We start from the raw sequence: 24856 nt of genomic DNA on the forward strand, positions 1-24856 counted from the left end.
GAGTCTGTTATGCCTAAGGCACTATCTAAGCATCGCTCAGAAAGTCATCTTACCTCTCTGAGCCTCGATTTTATCCGTAAATTGCAGGCCTGAGCTAGATAGCCTCTCCAGGCCTAATGAACTAAAAGTCAGGTAACTGGGATTTTTCTGCTGCCATTGCTGACAGTACGGTCTCAGCCAAAGTAGAATCCTAAAACTCAATGGAATTTCCATAAGAGTGACAGGAAGGCTTTTGGAATAAGAATGATTAAGTCTAAATTTCTTGGCTGGTGAATGTTACCCTTTTCTTCAGTTTTGCGAACAATAAAGTACAAATGGGAGCAGCTGTAAATCTCAAATTTGAGCAAATCTACATCATGCAAATCAAATACAGCAAATCTACAAAAATTTTTTAAAAGCCTGCTGACTTTAGAAACTGTTGAAAATAGCAAACAAGGTTTGTCTTAAATGCTTATGGTGTTTTGGGTTTGTTTTTTGTTTTTTTTTTGTTTTTTTAACAAAGAAAAGTGCCTACCTTCAGTTATTAACTGCTCATCTTGAAATGCTTCGTCAAAACAAATGTTCTTCAGCAAGCTATGTTCTGGAAGTATTTGTTCTACCACTTCTGGCTTATGTAACAGAGCTCTGTGAAAAGATTTTATGTAAGATATGTTTAACATATTCATACCTTGAAACAAATTCTTATATTTCTTATATTTGTTTCACTTTTCTAAGAAAGCATTTATCTTGACTTGTTATGCACATCAGCTTCCTGATGTCATGGTCCTCTTTGAGAACAAAAGACAAACAACATTTGTCATGACATTCATAAAAAGTGAGAGAGAAAAAAATTTACTTTAAAAGGGTATAACATATTGAAATTAATAGAGTACTATTCAAAGGAATTTCAAAGTTCTGGATCATGAAGAGGAATAGATAATGCAATGAATATGACCAATGAAAGTGGGTGGCTAGGGTGGAGCACACATGGAAGTTTGAGAGGATATCAAGGTATATACTTAAGTCCTTACAGAGGTCAGAGAGAGGAAGTCAGTGAGTCAGGCACACTAAACTCCTTGGAAAAGCAGGAAAAGAAAGATGAGGTAGGTAGAATACTATAAGAAGGAATATGATAGGTTGAAAAGTAGGAGAGGTCACTGAGTGATGACAGCAAAATGAAGACCCGATAATGGTACTAAGGAGCAAGGAATGTGCCTACTATTTCTCTGGGCCCAGTGTATAGGAGAAAAACAAGAAAACTTAGCACAGAATGATTAGCCAGGTATGTAGTATGTTACTGAAGGAGTTAAGTGGCTATGGTTGCAAAAAGATGGAATATGAGAGGAAAAGGTTTAGGGTGAAGGGAAGTACACTAACAACAAAATCAGGGTTCAAGAGGGTATAATATGAGGAGAAGCAAAATACGGAATTAAACTAGGGTTAACTGAATAGGAATGAGTGAGGATGGCATCATGAGAAAGTTTTTATTTATGTTGACCTTAGATGAATTGTTGCACGTAACCATAATGCTGTAATTTTATGTGATTCTATACAGCATAACTAATGTGAAAATATGTTTAATAGAATGTATATGCAGAGCCTATATTGATGAGACTGCAGGCTGTCTTAGGAGTCGGGGGGCGGGGAGAGAATTTAAAACTTATGGAAGTGAATGCTGAAAACTAGAAATAAATAAACTAATTTTAAAAAATGATGAGCAGGCAGATTTCAGGAAAAAAAAAAACTTGGAAAGATTTACATGAATTGATGCAAAGTGAAATGAACAAAACCAGGACAGCACTGTACATACTAACGGCAATATTGTACAAGGATCAATTGTGAATGACTAGGCTGTTCTCAGCAATGCAATGGTCCAAGACAATTCCAAAGAACCCATGATGAAAAATATTACCCACCTCCACAGAAAGAACTGATAGAGTCTGAATGCAAATCTAAGAAAAATATTTTTCACTTTCTTTATTTTTGTCATTTTTTGTCTGTGTTTTCTTTCACAACATGACTAATATGTATCAGGCAACTTTAAGGTCCTCCTGCTCAAAATCCTGACTACATATTCCATGATTAAAGATTAATTTGTATAAGAGATATCTTCTTTTTAGCTGCAATGCCCCCTGAAAGTTAAACTTCATTCACATAATTAAAAATCAAACAATGTTAAAAAAATTAAACATCTGATTCTTAAAAAAAAAAAAAAGAATCAGATCAACATATTCAGGAATGAATGGAGGTAAAAAAGGAGTCTGTAAAAATTGGCAGTTTGAGTCTGAACTGGGAGAAGAAAGAAGAGCATTAAGGGCAAAAGGTGCAGGAGTGGGGAACCTGCAGCCACATGTGGCTCTCTAGGTCCTCAACTGCAGCCCTCTGACCGAATCCAAATTCACAGAACTTGTTCTGTGAAATGACCGCACATGTATCCTTGAGGTTGCAGGTTCCTCAGCCCTGGATTAAGTATTTCTATAATGTCTAATACGTGCCCTGAACTGCGCTAAGCACTTTCAAAATAATACTTCATCTGATCCTCACCACGACCTGGCGAGATAGGTGCTGCTATTATCTCCATTTTACAACTGAGGAAAACAGAGGCAAACAAAGGTTAAAATGACTTGCCGGAGGGTCACACACTGAGGGAAAAAGAGAAGGAAAGATGAGTTTGCCCCCTGCTCCATCTTCTCTATCTTGAGTGAGAATAAAAAACTTTTACCAACCTTCGATACTGCTGTCTTGATATCTCATCTCCACCAAAAAAGTATATCGTTGACAATAATGATGTTGTAGTTTGACAATTTTTCTCCTTTTCAGTTGGATTATATATTAAAGTGATCATCTGATTCCAAGAAAAATAGCAACTTTTAAAGATAGCTTTCCTGTGTCAATTACTTCCCTTTGAAAAACCTTCTATAAACTCAAATAGGTAATGTTACATTTTTCATTGAATGGAAATAAGTGGTCCCAGTTATGTTCCAGTCGTCTCACCAGCTGCATTAGCATCATGCCCTGAAGGACTTAATCCTTTAAGCTCCAGGACTCTAACCCTGAGGTTCCCCAATGTTCTTATTGGTGAATGACTCACATGGTTCACTCCTCTTTGGAGTTCCTAATCACCAAAATCATCAAATTCATCAACCCTCTCACTCATTTTATTGTTCTGGAGGCATTATAAAATTAACATGGACATGCTACTGGAAAGAGCATATCAATCTTCTCTCCTCTAAGGCTCCAGTCATAATCCCTGTAACTTTTTACACCAAAAACACTTCTCCTTAGTCATCACTACCTATATATGTTGTCTCCCCAACTCCTTGAGGGAATGGACTGTCTTCACTTTTGTATTTCCACTGCTTATCACAGTGTTTGGGACATAGTAAGCACCTAATAAGTACTTTTAAAAATTTAATCATTCATGTGTGCATACATGATTCATGTGTACTTAATCTTTTATTGAATAAATATCTAGCTTTAAAATTTAAGCCTCTTGAAAAGATTTTTAAAAATTAGGTCAGGAAAACTAAACAAGTTTTTCATGTGGAAATTATACATACCTCTTGTGCTCTTTCTTTGAGAACAAATTTATCTGGCAAAATTCTCATCACTTGAGAATCCAAAATAACTTTTGCTTGAGAGTCCTTAAAACATACTGCTTTAACATAGGCTGCTCGAGAACCTGTATTTCTCACTGAAAAAACAACTCTACTTTCTTTCCCAGGTACTGGGCCATTTACTGTTATCATGTAACTATCTGAGAGTTTTTTAACATCCTCCAAAATAAGATTACTTGTTCCTCCATATCCAGACAATGGTATCTAAAAAACAGAAAATATACACCCAAATCATGTTTTTTAGAATCAGAAGATAGCAACACAGTCCTTTTATAAAAGCACAAATCTGGTAAACTTTTAGATACAATAGTTTTTGTTCCTTGGTTACTAGTGAAGACAATGCTAAAAGAATCTAAGAACTGTCAAAAACACATACTGTCATCACTGAGGCTTTGTCTTAAGAGGAAAAATTTAAAAATTACAAATGAGTATATTTTTTACTATTTGCTAAATAAAGTGATACCATTAGTTAAAGTAGCTAGCTGAGTTGAGGAAGAGGAAGTCACATGCAGGAGAAGTCATAGAAACAGTCCATGTTCAACTAACAAAAGCTGGTAAAACAAAGACAGGCTAAATTAAGGCTTGGTGAGGTTCTCTATTGAGTTGAACAAACTTCAAAAAACTCCAGAGCTGAAAGGAAGCTATCTATAACTGACCCTGAGCTGAAGAAGAAATTCTATTTTTCCCCTTCTGTTGCATCGTCCATCCCACAAACATTCCCCCTCTATCCAGTAAGATCCCTCTATTCCTTTAAAACAAAGTCCAAGTACCATCTTTTTGCATTAAGTATTTCTTAATTCCGCAACTGCTAGTGCTCTCCCTTTCCCAAACTACATTATACAACTTTATATTTATGCTGCATATTCTTAGATAGGTACTTGTCTCCCTCAATGGAATATAAGCTCCTTGAGATTAGGGATCATTTTTTTTCCTTCATTTTTGCATTCTGAGTCCTTAGGACAGTGCTGGTACATAGTAGTTGCTTAATAAATGCTTGTTAACTGACTGATATAACATACTCAATGTGTCAAGGGACCATTACAAGGAATTATACACAAACCAGATTTTCTGCCTTCTAATTCAGGGATCCTCATACATCATAGTGCTAAAACCAGAGTTTATAGTTTGGGAAAAAGTGGTTCCTATGCAAAGGATGTAAACAGGACTATTGAGGAACTATTCAAACTACTAGTGAACAAACATTTTAAACACTTTTTTACAAGCAAATAAAAAAATTGATGGTTCTAATATATTAATAAAACTGGTCCCCAAAGACCGTCTATAATTTATATTGTGTTTCTTAGGAGTTAGCAGTCCAGGTTTCTGCCTCTTGGCCTTTTTATATCTAGTTCACTACACAATTCAATTCAATCCACTTATATGCTTCTAAATAAGGAGGAAAAATCAAACTTATTTTGTCCTAGATCTGTAATTTCCTTATCCAATAAGGAAACTCCCTCTACTAATGCAGATCCAAACCTTTTCTGCAACTCACAGTCTTACAGCAGCCATGTCAAACTCAAATAGAAACCAATCTCTATGGCTGCATGCTAACTTAGAAAACCACAATGTAACATTATCTATGCTGTACTGTATTATTATTTATTTTGTTAAACATTTCCCAATTACACAGCCCAGAGTTGACACCTCTGTCTTAGAGAATAGCCTAGGGCACCAAAAGACTCAAAATCAAAGAGTCATAACATGCCAGAGGTGGGACTTGAAGACTAGTTTTCCCAGCTTCCAGGCCAGCTCTTTATCTACTATATCACAGCTACTCCCCATAACTATTATATTTTGGGGAATTTCTTTAAATACCTGAAACTGCAAGTTATAACTTGAAGCCTTACAGATAAGGTATTGAAAGAAGAGTCTAATCTAAGGTGTTCCTCCTTCTTTATTCATTTAAATTATCTGGGAACTCACAGCTTAGTGAAAAGTGTACTGGCTTTGGAGCTAGATACCACCTCTGATGTTTACTACTTTTGTGAAGCTAGATCACAGAACCTTCTTGGGACTCAATTTCCTTACCTGTGATGTGTTAGATAAGATAGCTTCAGGGGTCCCTTTCAACTCAAGATCTATGATCCTAAGAATTCTTAAGTTTTGAACACCTTGAACACCTCTCCCAAAAATCTCAAAGCTAGACAACTGTTAGTAGGCAAAATTTTTTTTAAAATAAAGACAGAATGCTATAGTTTAATAATCTGACATGTCAATAAATCATGAGCTTGAGTAAAAACCATTTGATTCTATACCAACTTCCAAAAAATTTGCAATAAATCAATTTTCACATATCTAAATACTGAAAACACAACTGGACAGCAGACTAATTCTAAGGGAATCCTGTAACTGAATTTTTTGCAAAGTGAAAAATCCTAAAGCATCACTCCCCTAGTCTGGATCATCAAATGCCAGATTCTACTTAAAGACGAGTATACCCCTTAGTTTGGAAGGTGAGTTGGTAAACACATAAGCCACTGTCAGGTAACTCAAAGACACAAGGAAACCACATTAAAACAAGCAAAGTTTATCTTACACTGAACTTAATGCCTGGTTGTGATCGAATTCCTAGTTGTTTAATTTCAAGTTTAGCCAGCATACAAGATATTCGGGTTGGTGCAAACAACAAGAAGATGTTTATGTCTTCTTTTGGACGAATTCTGATTTCACAGTTACTTGTTAGCCGTTCTTCTAAACCAAAAGTATTTTGAAGCTACAAATAACAAAAAGAACAATTTTTATATACAACACATAATAATGCAATTACTGTCATTATAACATTTGACATTTAAAAAATAAATAATGAAAAATTAAATTCATTCTCAGGACAGCATATGGTATAAGTACTATCAAAGTTTGTGAACTACACATTTTTGTTTAATTGTTTTTCTGTCATATGAGAAGGTTCAACCTAGTACAGGGATGGGAAATGACTGGTATAAAGACAAAAGACAACAAAACAATTTTTATAAACTATGCTAATTCTCTGAAGATTGCTATTACAGATTTTCCTGTAAGTGATTTTCAAATTAACAAGTGCATTGTACAAACCTGAAAGCAGTCCTGATCCTGTCCTCTTATCAGCAGACGTAAACGCTGAGTTGTAGATGGAGAGTTATTTCTGAGTGCTAGTTTCTGAAGACTTTAAAAAAAAAAAAGTTTTAACAGAAACTTTCTATCTACATGAATAATTAGAAACAAAACTTTTCAGAAATCCATGCTCCATAGTCTTAAAAACCAGGGTTCAAAACTTACCTTTAAAAGCTTGTGTTTAAACTTTCAACTCTCATATATATTCATCATCCCTTTACCTTCTTTTTTTTTGCAAGGCAATAGGTGTTAAGTGACTTGCCCAGGGTCACACAGCCAGTGTCAAGTATCTGAGGTTGGATTTGAACTCAGATCCTTCTGACTCCAAAGCTAGTACCCTATCCACTGTGCCACCTAGCTGCCCCATCATCCTTTTACTCTTAACATTTATCTTAGGCTAAATAAAGGCCTTTACGTAAAGGAAATTTACTCAAAGGAATCCCAAATAAAGAATTCCCAAACCAATTTGGCCAACAAACACTCCTAGACTTGTCATATACTGACAGAACCCATAAATACCAATCAAATTGTGTGAAGTTATGGTTAAATAAACAAGGATAAAAGAAGTTTGGAGAGGGTTTGGGGGGGGGAGGGCAGGAGGGCAAAAGGAAGAAATCTGTCTATTTTCATACCCCCAAGTTGTTATATGTAATAAATATCTGATATGTATGTAACAGCATATTTGATATTTTGAAGGTAAAAATAGAACTGATATCTAAATTTTGCCATTAAATCCATATTTACATAATAGGATACCAGCTTTCCACAGAAAAATTCAGGAAACACTGCATCATGTTGCAAATTTCATTCTGAAGAACCAAGATATCCAAACTTGCTCACCTGGACATCTATATTTTCCAAGACATTATTTACTATCCTAGAAGATATAGCTTTAAATGCCTACCCTCACTCTTCTTGCAATGTTTCACATGAGGTATGCTAACTGAAAGACATCCTAAATTATACTCCATCAAGTTTTTTGCCCACTACCCAAAAGACACGTTTATTGTGCTTCAGTACATTATAGCTATAAAAAGAAGCAAGAAAGAGTGGGAATGTTAAAAATCTTTAATCTCTGAAAGGCCATGTGTAGCAGCTAAAAATCAAATACCACACTTGGCAAGTACACAGCAAACACCTTGTCTCCAATTTATTTATACCTTAATCCTGAAGACTAAAGCTTAATTTTATTGAAGTCATGCTTTATTGCTTTGATCAAAATGTCTCCCCAAAAAAGGTTTATGAGTGTAATCTCTAGATATTTAAAAAAGTTGAAATTCAAAGCTAAATCTAATACTGATACTTATTATGAGAAATGAAAAGTAAAGATGTTTTTTAAATGCCTTTATGTTTCCTTCAAGTAGTACTTTTCAGTATTAATAAAGCCTTTTCAAGTAAAGGTCCTGTTAATCCTGGTTTAATAAAAAGCTAAAATTCATTTGGTATATATTAAGTTGGTAGAGGCTTCTGAAATTTCAAAAAATCTGATCCCAAGTAGATTTAGAATTATTATTTTTGCACGAACACAAAATAGAAAAGCAGCATCATAGAGTGGATATCAGAGTCAAGAAGATTTGTGTTCAAGTCTTGCCTGTGTAACCATGAGCAAGTCACTTAACTTTTCAAGGCCATTCTTAAATACTGTAAGTTGGAATGGAGACACTGATATACAACACCTGGTTGTCCAGTATCTGTAGTCGAAAGTTCTCTAAAATGATTAAATCACAAGTCTAGTTCAAAAAGGAAAGGGGGCCTGAGGGAGTTATTATTAAACACAAACCCTTTCTTCATAGACTGGCAATGTAAAGTTCATCCCTAAATAATCAAACTATGAATCAATAAGATTATGCTACATCTATAAAATACCAAAAGTTCAGTGTATTAATGATCAGTAAAGCTTTATAATCAAGATACAGCTTTGAAGTAATTAGTTTTATATAGGATAAATACAGTGTGGTCCTTGGAGCTCTAGGGAAGAACTTGGTAATAAAACTTCATTCATATCGCTTCAGCAAAAAGGACCTTCACATGAAATTCTGAGGCAAAAAGAGCCAGGTACAATCAATTATGACAAACTTCAGCAATAAACTTTCTAAAATCGTCTTATTTATCCTAATACCCTTCTCAAAAGGGACTCCTAGCTATCTTTTACTTGTGAAAGTGCTCATTTGCCCTTCTCTAATATCTCCACTTACAAGCATGGGATGTAGGCTTTAGTCCTTAACTGGGTCAAAAAAGCCAGGAGCTATAAATGGAGATTAATAATGACTTGTCCTTTCAATATCACAGATAAGATATACTACTGTATCATCACCTATCCAAGAATACTGTGGCAAACTAACCAGAATGAGAAAACTTTTTTCTACCAAGGGCAAAAAGAGTAGAAATTCATTATGGGAAATTTTAGGCTCCACTTGATTTCTTTTAAATTTAACAGAATTTATAGAATTAATGCTCTATTTAACTCATTCCCTAAGCTCATCATCAGCTCCTTGTTTTAAAAAGGAGATAGAAGAGGAATAAGAGAACAAGCAAAATATATTAAATGCTCACTACCCAGGCACTGTGTTAAAGCACTTTACAAATATCTCATTTGATCAGGTGCCATCTCTTTTTACAAAATAAAAACCATTTTCATGAAATAATATTCTCATCTTAAACTCTCTGAGATGACTACTACTAAAGCATTTTAAAACCGTCATATTTAAGCTACTGATCACATACCATGTTACCCTGAATTTTAGTTCCAGCTCTGTAACACTGAAAAAGTCACTTAATTTTTTCTAAGCCTTAGTTTTCTCATTTAGACTAATATCATTATTTCACAAATTACCTCTCAATTCTCTTCCAGTCTTAAAATTCTTTGATAAAATTTGTCCTCCTGGTTAGACGTGGCTTATTGGCTACAGATTCCTACCTTGGCCCCCTCCCCCCAAAGTACTTCTGTAAAGAGGCCAGTAAGTTGAAATGATAGAAAAAGAACACAAGAAACAAAAGAAACAATTTAAATGTAAGATTACAAGTGTTAAAATTGATCTGAAGTTGGTGTAAAATAAAGAAGTCAAACACATGGCTACTGCAACACTCTCAAGTGACACTCAAGTGTCACTCAAACCAGATTAAAATGTAATTAGGAAATACTTAACAAAGCAAGTAAAAGTACAATAAAACACAGAAAATTTTAACATTTTAAAACCAAGTCAATATGGGGCTCACAGGGATCCTACGTATGGATTACTGGCTCCTATTTCTGAGTGTGACACTACTGGTGTAAAACACTTTTAAAGTACTATAGTGCCCACCATAATTTTATAACTAAACTTAACAGGGAAATAAGATTCAACGATCAGAAAAACTTTTAGCTGTCTCCTGGAATTAATCTCCTCTACTAAGAGTGATTCTTGAAGTAATTCACCATTATTTTTGTGGTGTTCACTCGTGTTATACCATACAGAGCCGTCTACTTAAAAACACCTTGAAGCCAGTGATCATGTCCTCCAATTTCTTTGACCTCCATCTATAATGTTCATCGCAGTGTTAGCTTAACTTTGCTGACCGCCTGATTTGACAACTAGATGTTAAGTAGATAATTAACTTATGATTTTGTGAGAGCTTCCTGTAGTTCATGACTTTTTCCATGAGATGTTTTTTAATAAATCAAAAGGTTATTGAAAAGGGAACAATCAGAGTTCAATATACAATTACTGCTTTTCAAATGGCAGCATAAAATAACAGTAGGAAAGAATATTAAACTATTGATAAGATTTGATGTGTTGACACTTACTGTGTTCTTCCAACTACAATACCTCCCCATGTCATGAACTGCTTGTTAGATAAAATAGGTGGAACATCTGAGTAGTGAGATGAAGGTGCAGGTGTCTGACATTTGTTTCCTGAAGAATCTACTTCACCTTTCAACACTACTTCATATTGAGGCCCGGATGGCTGCACTAGTATTTTCAAGAGGCTATACAAAGAAAAAATTTAACAGCTTGCATTATAGTTAGTAACACTTATTTAAGTAATGATTTCTAAATATATCACACTGAACAGTGGTTTCCAACATTTAAGCAAAATGATCCTTTTTAACATAAAAAAGTCACATATTTTATGATATTAAATGTACTAACAGTAAATGACAACTAGGAGCCCTCTGTTGCTCTGTTGGAAGGGTATTCTGTGGACCATAAAGTTTGGAACAAAGGTTTACAAAAATTACCAAAGAACTTTGTAAAGACGGACCTACCTGAAACCTGGAAAGAGTGTTAAAAGTCAATTTTCTGTACGCTTGTTTTATTTGTTGAGGTGTTTTTTTTTTAAAGGGGGGAGGGTGAGGGTAAAGCATTAAAAGATGAGAAAAATCAATTAGCCTGACCTATAACATCAGAATAAATTCCTATTACCTTAAATTTTATAATAAAGTTATATAATCCCCAACATGTAAGTGATCCAAGGATATGAAGGACCATTTCTCAAGAGAAAAATTGCTATTAGCAATCACACAAAAGAATGCTCCAAGTAATTAGTAAAAGAAGTGAAAATCAAAACAACTCTAAAATTTTCACAGACACCCATCAAATTGGAAATAAGTGAAACAAACGGAACAATCAGTGTTGAGGGGGTTGTGGAAAGACAAGCACAGTACTGTTACCATGAAGTGGCCCAATCTTTCTGAAAAGCAATTTGGAGTCATGTTAAAAAAAAAAAAAGTGACCAAGATGGATGTCCATGTTCTTTGGTCCAGAGCTCCTGATACTGTGCATATACCCCAAGAAAGTAATAATTGATATGCACCAAAATATTAAAGAAGAACTCGTTGTAGGAGAGCTGAGAAAAAAACAGATACTCACTGATTGTGGAATGGCTAAAGCTAATGCTGTAGATGATGTACTCAAATATTCCTCTGATGTAAGAAATGATAAACATGATGAGAGAAGAACGGGAGAATTTGTATCAAATAATGCAATGAGGTAAGCAGAACCAGGGAAAAAATATTTTAAGATAATTATAACAATATAAATGAAAAAAAAATCAACCAATCAAAACAGAATACTGTGAAATTATAAGAGCCATTTTAATTTTCTTATATAGCTTGCTTTGTATAGATTTGTTTCCATATTGTCTTCCACATTAGATTGTAAGCTCTTCAAAGGCAGAGACCATCCTTGGGCTCTTTTGGTATCCTTAGCACTTAAAATACAAAGCCTAGCACATAACAGGCTCTTAATAAATGTTTATTGATTGACTGACACTTGATGCTAAAGAAAAAACATGAGAAAGGATAGCACTCTGCTTCTTTACAATAGCGTAGGACTACAGGTGAGGAAAACTGTCTATAATGTATGACTTTTTTGATATGTTGATTAATTTCTGCTAAACTCTCCTTCCCCCCTCTTTTATTTTTTATTAAAATTCTTTATTAAAAGGGATGGCTCTCTGGGGTAGAGGAGGAAGAAGGATATTCTGGAGAATGTAAATCACATAAAAATAAAATGTTTATGAAAATGACAGAGGGCATTCACACCAAATAATCTAATAATAAAATCAACATTAACAAAATAATTCTATAATTTCAAAAGTTATAGGAGAGCTAAGGAAGTATTTTACAAGTTACACAATGCCTAAGAAAAACAATTTCATTCATAACAGTAACTCTGAAGTGAAAAAAAACACTTCTTTCTGATCATAGACATAAAAGGAGGATTTGTATTTTACAACAGTATTGAGGCAGGAAGGTATTGAGAAAACAGGGTTTTGTTTTCAAATTCCACCTCTAAGGCCTGTGTGAGTAGGGGCAAGTCATTTGACCTCCCTGGGTATCAATTTTCACATGTGGATTAAAAAAAGGGGGGAAGGGTAAGGGTTTGCACTAGATTGCCTCTGGGATCTCTTCTAGTTTTAAAGCTATTATCCTCTGATTCTAAGCCTCTGAAAGGTAGAGAGGAGTCTACTCTTGTAAGCAGATAAGTAGATAGTGTCTACCAATATTTTTTTGAAGACCTACTTGTATTTCTAAGAAGTGTGGAGATCACTTATAGAGAGAGAAAGGAGGATCAATGAGGTGTTGAAAGAAATTCTTGGGCCTGGTGGGGCAAGACGGTTTATTGATTGGTGACAGTATAAAATATTTCAGCAGAAAAAATAACTAAATACTTCTACTATAGCCCTCACTAACGGGAATCCCAAATGACACTGGATTACTTATGTTAATTTTGTTAATTTCCTAACTGGTTCTTTATGGGCTATATGAAGGTATCTGTCCTCTTTCAAATTGCTATTTGGAACATAAAGGACCAGTTAGGAAAGGTGCAATGGGTTATTCAGAAAATCGATTAAACTGGGTGTGAACTATCCAAAAATCAAATGGGTTGCCTGGAAAGAATGGGTTTCTCTTCACCAGAGGCTTTCAATTCAAAGATTTCATACGGAGGCTTTGTGAAAAGTGTTTGGATTCAATTGCTATCTCTTCTGTTTTTCTTAAAAGTGGAGATAAGGATGTAGAGTTTCAAAGAGCAAAATTGAAACCTTATGAGGCTTTCCCTTTAATTAACTTGAACAGTTTGGTTGGGAAGATATGGTCCACCTGTGGCTGAAAAGGGTAGCCAACCACTGAGAAAACATATAGCCCAGGTTACTATAATAGCAAAGCTGATTGAAAACTGGTAACAAACCAATAAGATCCAACTCCAAGATGACAGCTATTATTCATTGAGCATCTAAGAGTCACATAACTGGGTAAGCCTAAGATATAAAAACCTTCTCAAGATTCACAAAAGTATGGAAATAAGTCAGCTAAAGCTCGACAGAAATAAGCTTTCAATCTTTAAAGAACTACAGGTTTTGTTAAAAATGTTCCAGATACTTTCAGAGTTCAAAAAGTTTATCTGAAGTCCTTTAGAAGATTTAGTTTTTAAAATGGTTATAATCAGCTATTACAATAAAAAAGGTAATTTTTAATAAATAAGAAGTGGGAAATTGATGGTTTAAGTTAAGAGCTTATTACTGTGTAGAACCTAGGGAAAAATAAACACTTTATGGTTTTGACCAGGTGGCTGCAGCACAATGCCACCCTATGGATTCACTTAAAGCTATAGCTAAAGATCGCAAGTAACAGCACATATGAGGTATAAAATATTTTGCATCACCTTTCTTCATAAATTTTGAAATCCTTTGGAGTAAATGAAACTGCAATTTCTTGTTCCTCTTCAGGTTTAAGAAAGAGATTCTCTGGATTTACAGAAAAGTAACTGAATTGATCTGAAATCTATAAAAATGTAAAGGATTACAAATGGAAGTCATTTAACGCCCATGTGACTATACTTCTATTTTTCTGCACCATAGTTTTATCCCCTGTACAATCTTTTGTACCTTCTTTTCCTCTGCCTGCCACTTTGTACTATCTTTGTGTCTATAGCCTCCTAGTTTGAGGGGAAAAAGTTTCAATGGTGTCTTCTCCCCAGTTCCCTACCTCTGAATAACACATCTGTCTCATTCACCTCTAATTCTCCCTTGCTGTACACTGAAACCAAGGTTTTTGGTGCTTATGTGTAAAACCCTAGGTTTTGACTAGTAAGAATACTGTATTTTCCAACGCATTCTGAAAACATACTATTATATATTTTTCTTACTATATCATGCTACCTCACTATATTTATGAAGTGACATTCTCAAAAATTTACTTTGAAAAACACTATCACCCAGCACTATTAATAAGTCTTACCTTAATATTTAAGTAGACATCGATATTTCCAGCATTTTTCAAAGGCAAAAATTGCTTTGTTGATGAACCCACACTGGCAAACAAATGCATACTCTAGGGGAAAGAGAGCAGGTTTGTTTTTTTTTTTAATGAAGAGTGGGTTATCACTAAAAAAAAAAGCATCCAAAGTGCTGCATGAATTTCCTTAACTACGGCAAAACACAGACCATAGTCAAACTATAGAAAATGTCATGAAGGCATTGTCACCAGCATCAGTAGAGAGAATTGGGGTAAAACATTGCATATACTGTCCGACAAAGTCAATATGTCAGTTTTGTTGAACTTCTACTTTTCCGTTTTTCTTTATTAATCTTTGTGTAAGAAAGGGATCAATAAGTAGAACTATAATTCAAAATGAATGCAATATTAAAAAAGGTAACAAAAGACTGAAATGAAAAATAATACTCAATTATCCAAAAAAGATTAATATAAAATTTTAAAACTATACTACTTAGAAAATCAGTTTTAAGCTTCATAATTACAAGTACCTGCAAATCTTTTGGAGCATGTATCCTAGCTATTCCTACTCTTGCTCGAAGAGCAACACTTTTAATAACAGTAGTAGGGGTTGGGCTATCAACTTCCACATCAATTCTTGCCAAAAATTCTTCTGCTGGGCCCATGTTTCCTGTAAAATAACATTGGCAACATAACTGATCATATTACCATTTCATTGTGGAAAACTGTCTGCCTTTAGTCAAAATCAGAAACCAGGATTTCAAAGCGATGTGACTCTTAACATGTTACAAATTATATGACTAAAATCAAACTGAACTTTGGCTAACACATGAAGAATACTTGTATTCAAAACACTATGTATCGTGATTTAAAAAAAACAACAAAAAACCAACAGTTCCAGTCCTCAAGGAGTTATCATTGCTGGGGTATATATTACAGCAGACCATGGATAACTAGGACCAAAAAAAAAAAGTCCAACTACAAAGGAGTCTGACAGATATCATAAAAGGAAAAATACTTATCAGGAGGTATTACAGGTTAAACAAGTAATAAACAGTACATGCCCAAAAAGTCAAGAGGAATAAAGGAAGGTCTAAAAAAATTCTACATAAATAAGTTCAATAGGTCAGAGAAAGAAATACTAAAAAGAGACATTAAGATGAATTTTAAATTCAAGGACAAAAACTATACTGTTTTATAATCCCATTGTGTGAGGAAGCCAGATGTGTACCTGCAAACAGACAACTCTCAAATAAAGACAGATTTCTTAGTTTTTAAAAAACCCCAAAGCACTAAGGGGCATTTACCTGTATTTACCTTCTGCTGAAGAATAAAAGGATCTAGGGAGAAAATATGTAAAATTTATCTAGTAATAATCAATTTGGAATTAATTCAATTGTTGTCAATTTAATAGCTTCTTTCAATCTTCATCATTAAGTCATGTATACAGGAAAAGAAAACTTCAAATATGAAAAATTTTTGAAAATCCAAATAATTTCTTGTATTACCTATCCCAACCTATTGCACCACTAGAGATATATGAAGAAGGCACACTTGGAAAGTTTTTTTTAAAAAACTGTCATGCACTGGTACATAAGACAAGCCAAACATACCGCTGAATCCCCATTTATTTCTTTTAAAAAAAAGAAACAAAAAACCAAAAACAAACACTTCCCTAATCTTGGCTCACGGATCAGCGACATTTTCCCTGACTTTAAAGACAAATTAAACTCAATAATTAATCAACAAGTAATTATTAAGTACCTATTATACTATGTGTCATCAGGCACTATGATAGGTGTTGGTGACACATCTACTAAAAAGAAATAGTCCCTGTCCTCAAGGAGCTTATACTCTATTAGGGAGAAACATGTACTCAAGTGTGTGTGTCTAAGTATTAGGTAAATTTGAGGCAAAGTCTTAGAAACAAAGGGCTGTTCTGCTTCTGTAATGTTTCCACATGGGGGAGGCAAGTGGGTTTTCTTCTCGGAGAACTAGCTTCTTTTTGCAAAACAATTCTCAGAAAGGGGAAAAACCAATTTCAACTGCAACTGTAATCAAAAGTAGGGCAAAGAAAGGGTAAGCTAGACCTGAAATACACATGCTTAAATGCCCCACTAATACTGACACACCCCGCATAAAGTTATTCCTCCATTTTCTGTACATGCAACGCATGAAGTGGGTGAGGTAATATGATAAGGAGCAGTATGTAGAGAGGGTGGAAGAGTGTAACCCAGAAGGATTGGGACCCATTCCAATCTGGAATGGAGGGACCTTAATCAACTAATCCATGTAAGCTGGATCTGCTTCTGTATCGGCCTTCGCCCCCCCCACCCCCACCCATGCCCTGCATCTTAGCACGGGGTGCCCACTTCTCAAGAATCATAATAAAGCTTTCCTTCTCTCACTCCTGTATAAGATTTTGTTTTTGGTCATTTCTAACAAGAGGCATTAGCAGAGGAGAGGATCAGGGAAGGCCTCATGGAGGAGATAGCATTTGAATTGAGCTTAAGAGAAAGCTAGTGATTCTAAGGGTTAAGAGAACTAAATTTTGTGATAGGATGTTGGATTATTAATATGTAGTTAATACAAATGTATAGCTAGCACAGCAAGAAGAGTTCAGTTTTAATACCAGGCTCCAAATTTATACAATTCATTTAACCTCCCTGCAGCTGAGTTTTCCTATCTGAAAAATAGGCATATGTGCCCTATTTACCACATGGAGAATGATCAAATGAGATAATTATAGTAAATTGTAAGGCACCATTATGATTAGTGAAAAGTCTCAAGTGAATCTTTTAAAAAAATCTTTGTAATAATTTAAAGTATACAAATGAATGGCTGTTTTAACATAAAAACAGTACAGCCCTAAAAGCAAAGAGTCATACAAATAATTGAACTAAAGTTACTTGGTATTGGTTGTTTTCTCTCATTCTTTGGTACCACTTTAATGAATAGCGAGTCAGCATCAATTTCTATATAATATTGTAAAGATCTTTTTTTTTTTTTAAAAGAGGAAGGCATTTTATTATGCTCCTCGAGAGAGCGGGTGTAAATGCTCACTGGAACACTCACCATTGTAAAGATCTTAAAAATGATTAAATAGGTCAAATGTCCCTCAATAGTAGTAGACAGCAGGAGCAGCAAGAAACTACATAAAATGGAGATGTTACTACTGCCCTTTTTAGGTACAAAGCACATCACCACAACAGCTCTGTGATACAGCCCTTCCCAAGTATTGTTCCTACTTTGCAATTGAGAAAACAGGCTTAAAGAGATTAAATAATTTTCCTAAAGTAACAGAGATCTTAAGAGAAGAAGCAGGAATTGGGTGCAGATCTTCTGATTTTAATGACTTCCTTGAACCCTTCTTTTCAGACAGTTTAACTTACTGGCAACTTAGAATAAAATTAAGCTTAGCCAGGATATAATTATCACAAACTCAAAATTACTTAAGTCTGAAGTAATGACGTTTTTACAGTAATGATTTCAAAATACTGATTAAAAAAAAAAAAGTAATTCACTGTCAATTAACATATGTAAGCTTGCTTTTATCTCCACTTATTGCTCTCTATCCCATGTGCGCAGTCCTAATGTTGTTTTTTCAAAATGTTCACTCCATCATACATTAAGGTTAAAAAGCCTTACATTAAATTCAATAGTGTTAGTGAAAAAATTTATAAATTACAACAATAATATCAAAATCCTATTAAGAAATACCTGAAGGAGAGATCTGGTTTTTTGGACCACGGAAAATAACCCAAATCTTCAGAAATTCGGGATCCTGGAAATGAAAAGAAATTAAACACAAACACTGTTAAGATTATTTAAAGAAAATTATAAGAATTTTGTTTTGTTTTTGGCAAAATGGACATTCATTACAAATTAATTTAATGAAAGAATTCTTTGGAAACCTTGTCCTGTGCCCTCTACTCAAGGTAAATGTTAAAAATTCCCAACTTACATGTCCATCACGACTGGCATACATCACATGGTTTATAACAGAAGGAGCCGTGAGCTGAGCAATTACATCACTCTGAAAAGCAGTTTCTAAAGAAGCATTAACTGGTTCCTTAGAAAATGTAAAGCAACGCCAAGCGATAGCATTCTGTTTGGAAAACACAAAAAACCAATTTCAGCAATGCTAACAGTACCATCTTTTTAAATAGACCTATGATTTCTTCTTTTTTTAAAATAGTATTTTATTTTTTCCAATTATATGCAAAGACAATTTTCAATATGCATTTAAAAAATTTTTTTGAGTTTCACATTTTCTCCCTCCCTCCTCCCTAAAAACGTTTCCATATTAGTCATATTGTAAAAGAAGAAACAGACCAAAAGGAAAAAAAAACATACAAAAAAGATAAAGAATGTGAAAACAGTATGCTTTAATCTGCATTGAGGCTCCATTAGTTCTTACTCTGGATACGGATATCATTTTCCATTAAGAATCTTTTGGAATTGTTTCAGATGATTGTATTGTTGAGAAGAGCTAAGTTATTCATAGTTGATCATTACATTACACTGCTGTAACTGTGTATAACATTCTCCTCTGCTCACTTCATTTTCATCAGTTAATCTAAGCCTTTCCAGGTTTTTCTGAAATCTGCCTGCTCAACTTGTTCAGCCATTCCCTAATTGATGGACATCCCCTCAATTTCCAATTCTTTGCCACCACAGAAAGAGCTACTACAAATATTTTTGTACATATATGGACCTATGATTTCACAGATGTTAAGGAGCTCCCAGCTCCTGCTGAGATGCTTCCTCTATCAATGCACCTGCTATGCAACCTATACTCTTAATAAGTTGCCTGGGGACAATGAGAGGTCAAATGACTTGCCTGGGATCATAAAACCAACAAGACTCAAAGGTTAGACTTGAAACCAGGCTCTTACTGATTCTGAAGCCAGTTCTCTACTACACCATACTGCTCTCTATATTACATGACAGTTACTTGAAATTCTAATGTCTAGGTACTGCTCTACCAAAATTTAATGAATTTTTTTTTGGGGGGGGGAGGCAATTGGAGTCAAGTGACTTGCCCAGAGTCATACAGTTAATAAGTGTTAAATGTCTGAGGCCACAATTGAATACAGGTCTTCCTGACTCCAGAGCCAGTGCTCTATCCACTGTGCCACCTAGCTGCCCCTAATTTAATGGATTTTAAACTATTATTTGTACACTATTATTCATAATAGAACTTTATCACCACTTCAAACCCAGCTACTTCTAAAATTCCAAAAACAAGACAGGTTCTGAATTTGCTTGAGATATGTGGTATACTTACTGCATTGATGATGAGTCTAATTGGAATAACAGAATGAGTCTTGTTTATCAACTTTAATGGGAGAACTTTCCAACTTCCATAAGTTAGATCTCCAAAATCAAGGAAGTCAGACTTGACTGGTTCCACCTAATTTTTTTTAATGATAAAAGAAATAACTTTTTGAAATTATGATACCGAAATGTTTAACTAAGAATTACAATATTACAATGGGCATAGCACCACTGACAGGACTACCTAAGTCACAGACAAAGATGCCATTATGCTCAATTCCCAATAACCTCAGCACAAGTAAATTGCCCTTGCATACTGCTGAGAAATTCAAAATTTAAATTCTACTTATGAAATATTCAAGTGTATATCAAAATTTATCAGAAGAAAAAACTACTGAACTCAGTTTAAATACAGGGTTGTCCAAAAAGTCTTAAAGCAGTTTTAAGCTCAAAAGAGAGGAGTATCTACACTAAGACTTTTTGGACACCCTGTATACATACCGTTGTTGCCATTCAGTCATTTCAGTGATGTCTGGTTCTTCATGACCCTATTTGGGGTTTTCTTGGCAAAGATACTGGAGTCGTTTGCCATTTCCTTCTCCAGTTCATTTAACAGATGAGGAAACTGAGGCAAACAGAGTTAAGTGACTCACCCAGGGTCATACAACTATTAAGTGACTGAGGCTAAATTTGAACTCAAGTAGACGAGTCTTCCTGACTTCAGGCCTGGCACTCTATCCCACTGCACTGCACAGCAGTCTGTATACATACTATTTTATCCTAAAATAAAAACTACAGGTTCAAAATTACATAGTTGCTTTTTGAAGAGTTCACAACAAAATGCAAGGTTCCTACAGGGTCTGTTTAATTTTTTTTTCTTTTTGCACACAGAAGTTGGCACATAACCGTCTAATAAATGATTACTATTGCATTTAATTCTATATCAGAACACATAAAAGAAGATATTTTTTAGACTTTATTTGTTCCTTAAACACTGAAGATATTTATTTGAAATGATGCCAATCTGAGGTATGGTCACAGCCCAAATCAAAAAGGAAAAAAGCAGCACATGTATCTGTATAATCTTTTATGATATATTGAAAATGGTGGAAGAAATGACAAAAAAGGGACGAGACTATAGTGTTATACTTTCCCCTTTTCCCAAAAACATTAAATCTGATGGTAATCAAAAGTATTTTTAATTCTAGATTCTCCAGAAAAGTATTTTAAAAGGCAAACCTCTTCACCCCAGAATTTCTTCTCACTTTAACTATGCCACATATTGGCACTAAATTCATTTTTTCAAACATTAAACTTCTGTTATATCACCTCCTACAACTTTTCTACCTACCGGATGAAGTCCAAAATCCTTAACCTAACACTAAAGGCCTTCCATAAACTGGCCCTAATTTATTCTTTTAACCTTATCTTTAACTGTTCTCCTGAATAACAAATCCTCAGCTCGGGAGTCTACATCTATGAATACATACTGTGAGCTCATATTGTACCTAACCACTCAATGAACATTCAATCACATACTTCCCTATGTGTTTGCCCATATACAAGATATGCCTTTCCTCAATAATCACTGGTGTGTTTATGCTAACTTTTCTTTAAAAAAAAAAATTAGGGAAGGTTGTCAAGGTGTTAAATCCCATAGAATATAGTTTCAAAGCTTTGAAAATGAGGTACTTCCCTAGCAGCGGATTATGAAAAGAGATGCGAATGGACATGTGACCCATTCATTGGTAATATCTCCTGAATTTCAAGAAATTCAACCTCTCATGTTTCTTTATTATTAAGAACTTCTCTACTTTCCTGGATTCCCTTTAACTTGTTATATATCTTACGCTGGGGGGCAACTTACTTTTAGAAGGAAAAAGTTTCGTCAAAAAACAAAAATCTCACATGCCCTAGATTTTTACAAATAAACCATTTTAAAAATACAGTAGTTTTATATAATTATTTTCATCGTGCGCATATATGAATATGTATACGTATGTATGTTCAGACTGACACTATAGCTGTTTTAAATCAGTCATCAAACATTTATTTAGGGCGTATGTGCCAGGCAATGGGGAAATAATGTCAAACGTCAAACAGTCCCCGTCCTCGAGGAGCTTATACCTTAATGGAGGAACAACGTGGATAATATTAATATACACAGAAAAGACGTGCAAGCTGCTCAAGGGTTGGAACGATATGATTTCGACTTGTCTCCATCTCCTCCCTCCCACGGACCCCAAGTGTACAGCACGTTGCCATGTGTATAATAGGTGCTTAAATCAATATTCAGCAAATGAATGAAAAATAACCTCACCACACGTGGTAGAAGGCCTCTCACCACTACAGATAATTTTACCAGACAGTTAAATATATACTTAAAGGCAATAAAAGGTAATCAGGAAGGTGGGTTGAGATCTTGAACTGCTTGTAAAGCAACATATGACACGGCTGTCAATCTTCTCTCGGTACATCCTATTCATTTCTCAAAAGTTTGGAGATGTAATGTTTGAGGATAAAAGAGCAGTGCACAGACAGTAATCATTTTAGTCAACTTCTACATACTGGGTTGATGTTGCATAAATCTTTGAAACAAGAAATCAATTTTATATATTGTCAAATTTGATTTCATCATCTGAAATTCATCATTCCAACTTTTATCAATTCTAGGGTCAGATTCCTTCTTCTACCCAAAAACTATCCTCATATCTCCCAAATATAAGATATAGTCATTTAGCAATTGGTGAAAGAAAGTAAAAAGAAGGGAAGAAAGAAAAAAGTAGCTGCCTTCCTCTAAAAAAGGTAGCATTCTTCAACTTTTTTTTTAGTGCTTCCAGAAATGTAAAATAGTACTTAAGTCTCAACTCATAGTTGAGTATTACAGTTCCATATTCAGTATTTTGTCTTATAAGCCTTTCTGGGTTTTCTGGTTTTCTCTCAATCAAAAGGTATATATTGACTTTTAATGCTAATATTAAATATTTATTGCATGTTGCCTTCCCCATTAGACTGTAAGCTCCTTAAGAGCAGAGTTATCTTTTGTCATTCTTTGTATCCCCAGAGCTTAGCAAAGGGCATAGGATATGATAGGTGCTTAATAAATATTTACTGAATGACACATTAATTTTATGTTACCTACTCATACATTACGTGTGTGTGTCTGTGTGTGTGTGTGTGTGTGCGTGTGTATTTACTTTAGATGGATTTTATACATAATTCTCCTCATCTTAAGCTACCTAGGCTAAAATGACAATAATAATATATTAACCTTCATATAGCATTTTACACTCTAAGTACTTTCCTCACAGTAACACTGCCATGTAGGTGACAAATGATTACTATTTGATTTTGAGATGAAAAAAAAAAATGAGATTGGAAATGAAGCAACTTTCCTGAAGTCTCTTAGCTATTAAGTGGCAGTGATGGAAACTAAGCCTCAGTATTTCAACTAGAAACCCAATGTTCTTTCTGCTAAAGCACTAATAAGTAAATTGATCTATTTTAAATTGCCCAAAGCATTTATTAAACTATTACTTACCTCCACAACAGGATTTTCAGCAATAGCTGTTAAAACAATCCTACTTGCTAAAGCTTCTGCCTGGGCCATTGTATCTGGATCTGATGAAACAGGCCAGGAAAAAACTTTTAACACACATCTGAAAATCCCAGGGTGGGTTGGCATGAAAAGTACTTTTATCTCTTCTGTAGTATGTGGTCCTATAACAGTTTTATTCTTGAAAACGAAACAATGGCACGTTGAGAGATCCACCTTTAAAAAGGAAAAAAAAACACTGCTAACTAAGCAACGTCTTAGACTCAGTTTTAACAGTTATTAACTGATAAGAAAAAGCAAAATTAAACATTAAGGCAGAGCATTCCTATTTAAGTACCATTCTTCAAAAGAAGTACAAATTAATTTACAAATGGGAAAAACAAGCTTTCTTTCACTCTTTACTAACCACTTTAAGCCCCCTTTCAACAACCTAGAGCACCTAGCTCTCCCTCGATGCTATTAACCCTTGCTAAGGTACCAACAGTGATTCTGACCTGGGGGTATTCTCAACTCCTATTACTCAAGAGATGGAGTTGACAGGCTAGAAGACAAGGAGATGACTACCTATACTCATGCTGTAGTGAAGAAAAATGTACAATATATCTCCAATGTATGAGATGTCAATACACGTTCCCATAAAAAAATTGTCATAAATAACTCAGAAGTCCTATAGTACTATATTTCAGGTACATCATGGGTAAAATAGGTTTTTTTCTGAGAGAGTTAAGGAATCTAACCAATATTCATAACATGGTTTCTAAGAAAAAAAAAGTTTTAACTGGCAAAATAATTTTTGCAATGCAAAATGGTAACTACTTATACAAGCAAGAATTAAATAGATTGGTGCTAAGAAGTTAGTATTCTCTCCCATGTAAGTATCCATATTAAACTGAGGGAAAGTGGGAAAGGTAACCTGACAAAGAAAGTAGATATTAAAGGACAAATGAAAAGAGAGACATTCTAATAGCTTAGGTCTAAGTTTACTCTCAGTAGCTTATTGGCACTTTTAGTCAAAATTCAAACTAGATGATTACTACCCATGATGAGTCACCCGGCCAAATGATACTATCAGTAGGAAACTCAGATAATATTGCTAAAGATCGAAATGTGTGGGACTACAAAACAAACTCTTAGGGGCACAGGTGGAGTTTTCATCTAGGTATTCTATATGAAGGAAATCATAAGAGGAAAAAGTAACTGGAAAGTGAACAGCTGGTTAAGTAAATAGTGTCTAAAAATGAGATTTAGATTTGTGGAACACACAAACAATGGAAGCAAAGGGAAGAAACCAGGTATGGATAAAAAAGTAAGAGGTCTGTAAGAATATGTCAGGGGTACTACAACTGAGAGATTAAATAAGGCTGGTGTTGACATCTATAGAAACCAAAATGGATTTTCAAAGCTATATTCTGGAGAAGAAAAAGAGCAAAGAAACAGCAGGACTCCTTCATGTCATGGTAGATGATATTATAACTAAAGGTAGAGAGACAGCATAATTATTTAACTCTTATTTTTCTTTTTCTGATATGAAGAATAATTTTTGAATTAGCAAGGAAGAATAAAATGGGTAATTAAAACCCAACACACATAATAATAGCAGAAAGTGCCACTAGC

The 24856-nt window shown here is 34.5% G+C and overlaps 1 protein-coding gene across 2 annotated transcripts in view; it reads right to left on the minus strand.

The window, feature by feature from the left end:
- Positions 1-24856, minus strand: part of CEP192 (centrosomal protein 192) — a 146285-nt gene that overhangs the window by 49232 nt on the left and 72197 nt on the right. For both annotated transcript variants that reach the window (XM_036757884.1, XM_036757875.1), the window contains exons 21-33: positions 23228-23458; positions 19697-19822; positions 18371-18514; positions 18127-18190; positions 14937-15076; positions 14410-14502; positions 13835-13953; positions 10474-10656; positions 6651-6741; positions 6136-6312; positions 3540-3800; positions 2706-2824; positions 515-624 (exon numbers count right to left, since the gene is read on the minus strand). In XM_036757884.1, coding sequence (XP_036613779.1) covers positions 515-624; positions 2706-2824; positions 3540-3800; positions 6136-6312; positions 6651-6741; positions 10474-10656; positions 13835-13953; positions 14410-14502; positions 14937-15076; positions 18127-18190; positions 18371-18514; positions 19697-19822; positions 23228-23458 — 1858 coding nt within the window. The remainder of the gene's footprint in view (positions 1-514; positions 625-2705; positions 2825-3539; positions 3801-6135; positions 6313-6650; positions 6742-10473; positions 10657-13834; positions 13954-14409; positions 14503-14936; positions 15077-18126; positions 18191-18370; positions 18515-19696; positions 19823-23227; positions 23459-24856) is intronic.

Source organism: Trichosurus vulpecula, chromosome 1 (assembly GCF_011100635.1).
Source record: "Trichosurus vulpecula isolate mTriVul1 chromosome 1, mTriVul1.pri, whole genome shotgun sequence".
In the NCBI taxonomy this organism is placed as follows: domain Eukaryota; kingdom Metazoa; phylum Chordata; class Mammalia; order Diprotodontia; family Phalangeridae; genus Trichosurus; species Trichosurus vulpecula.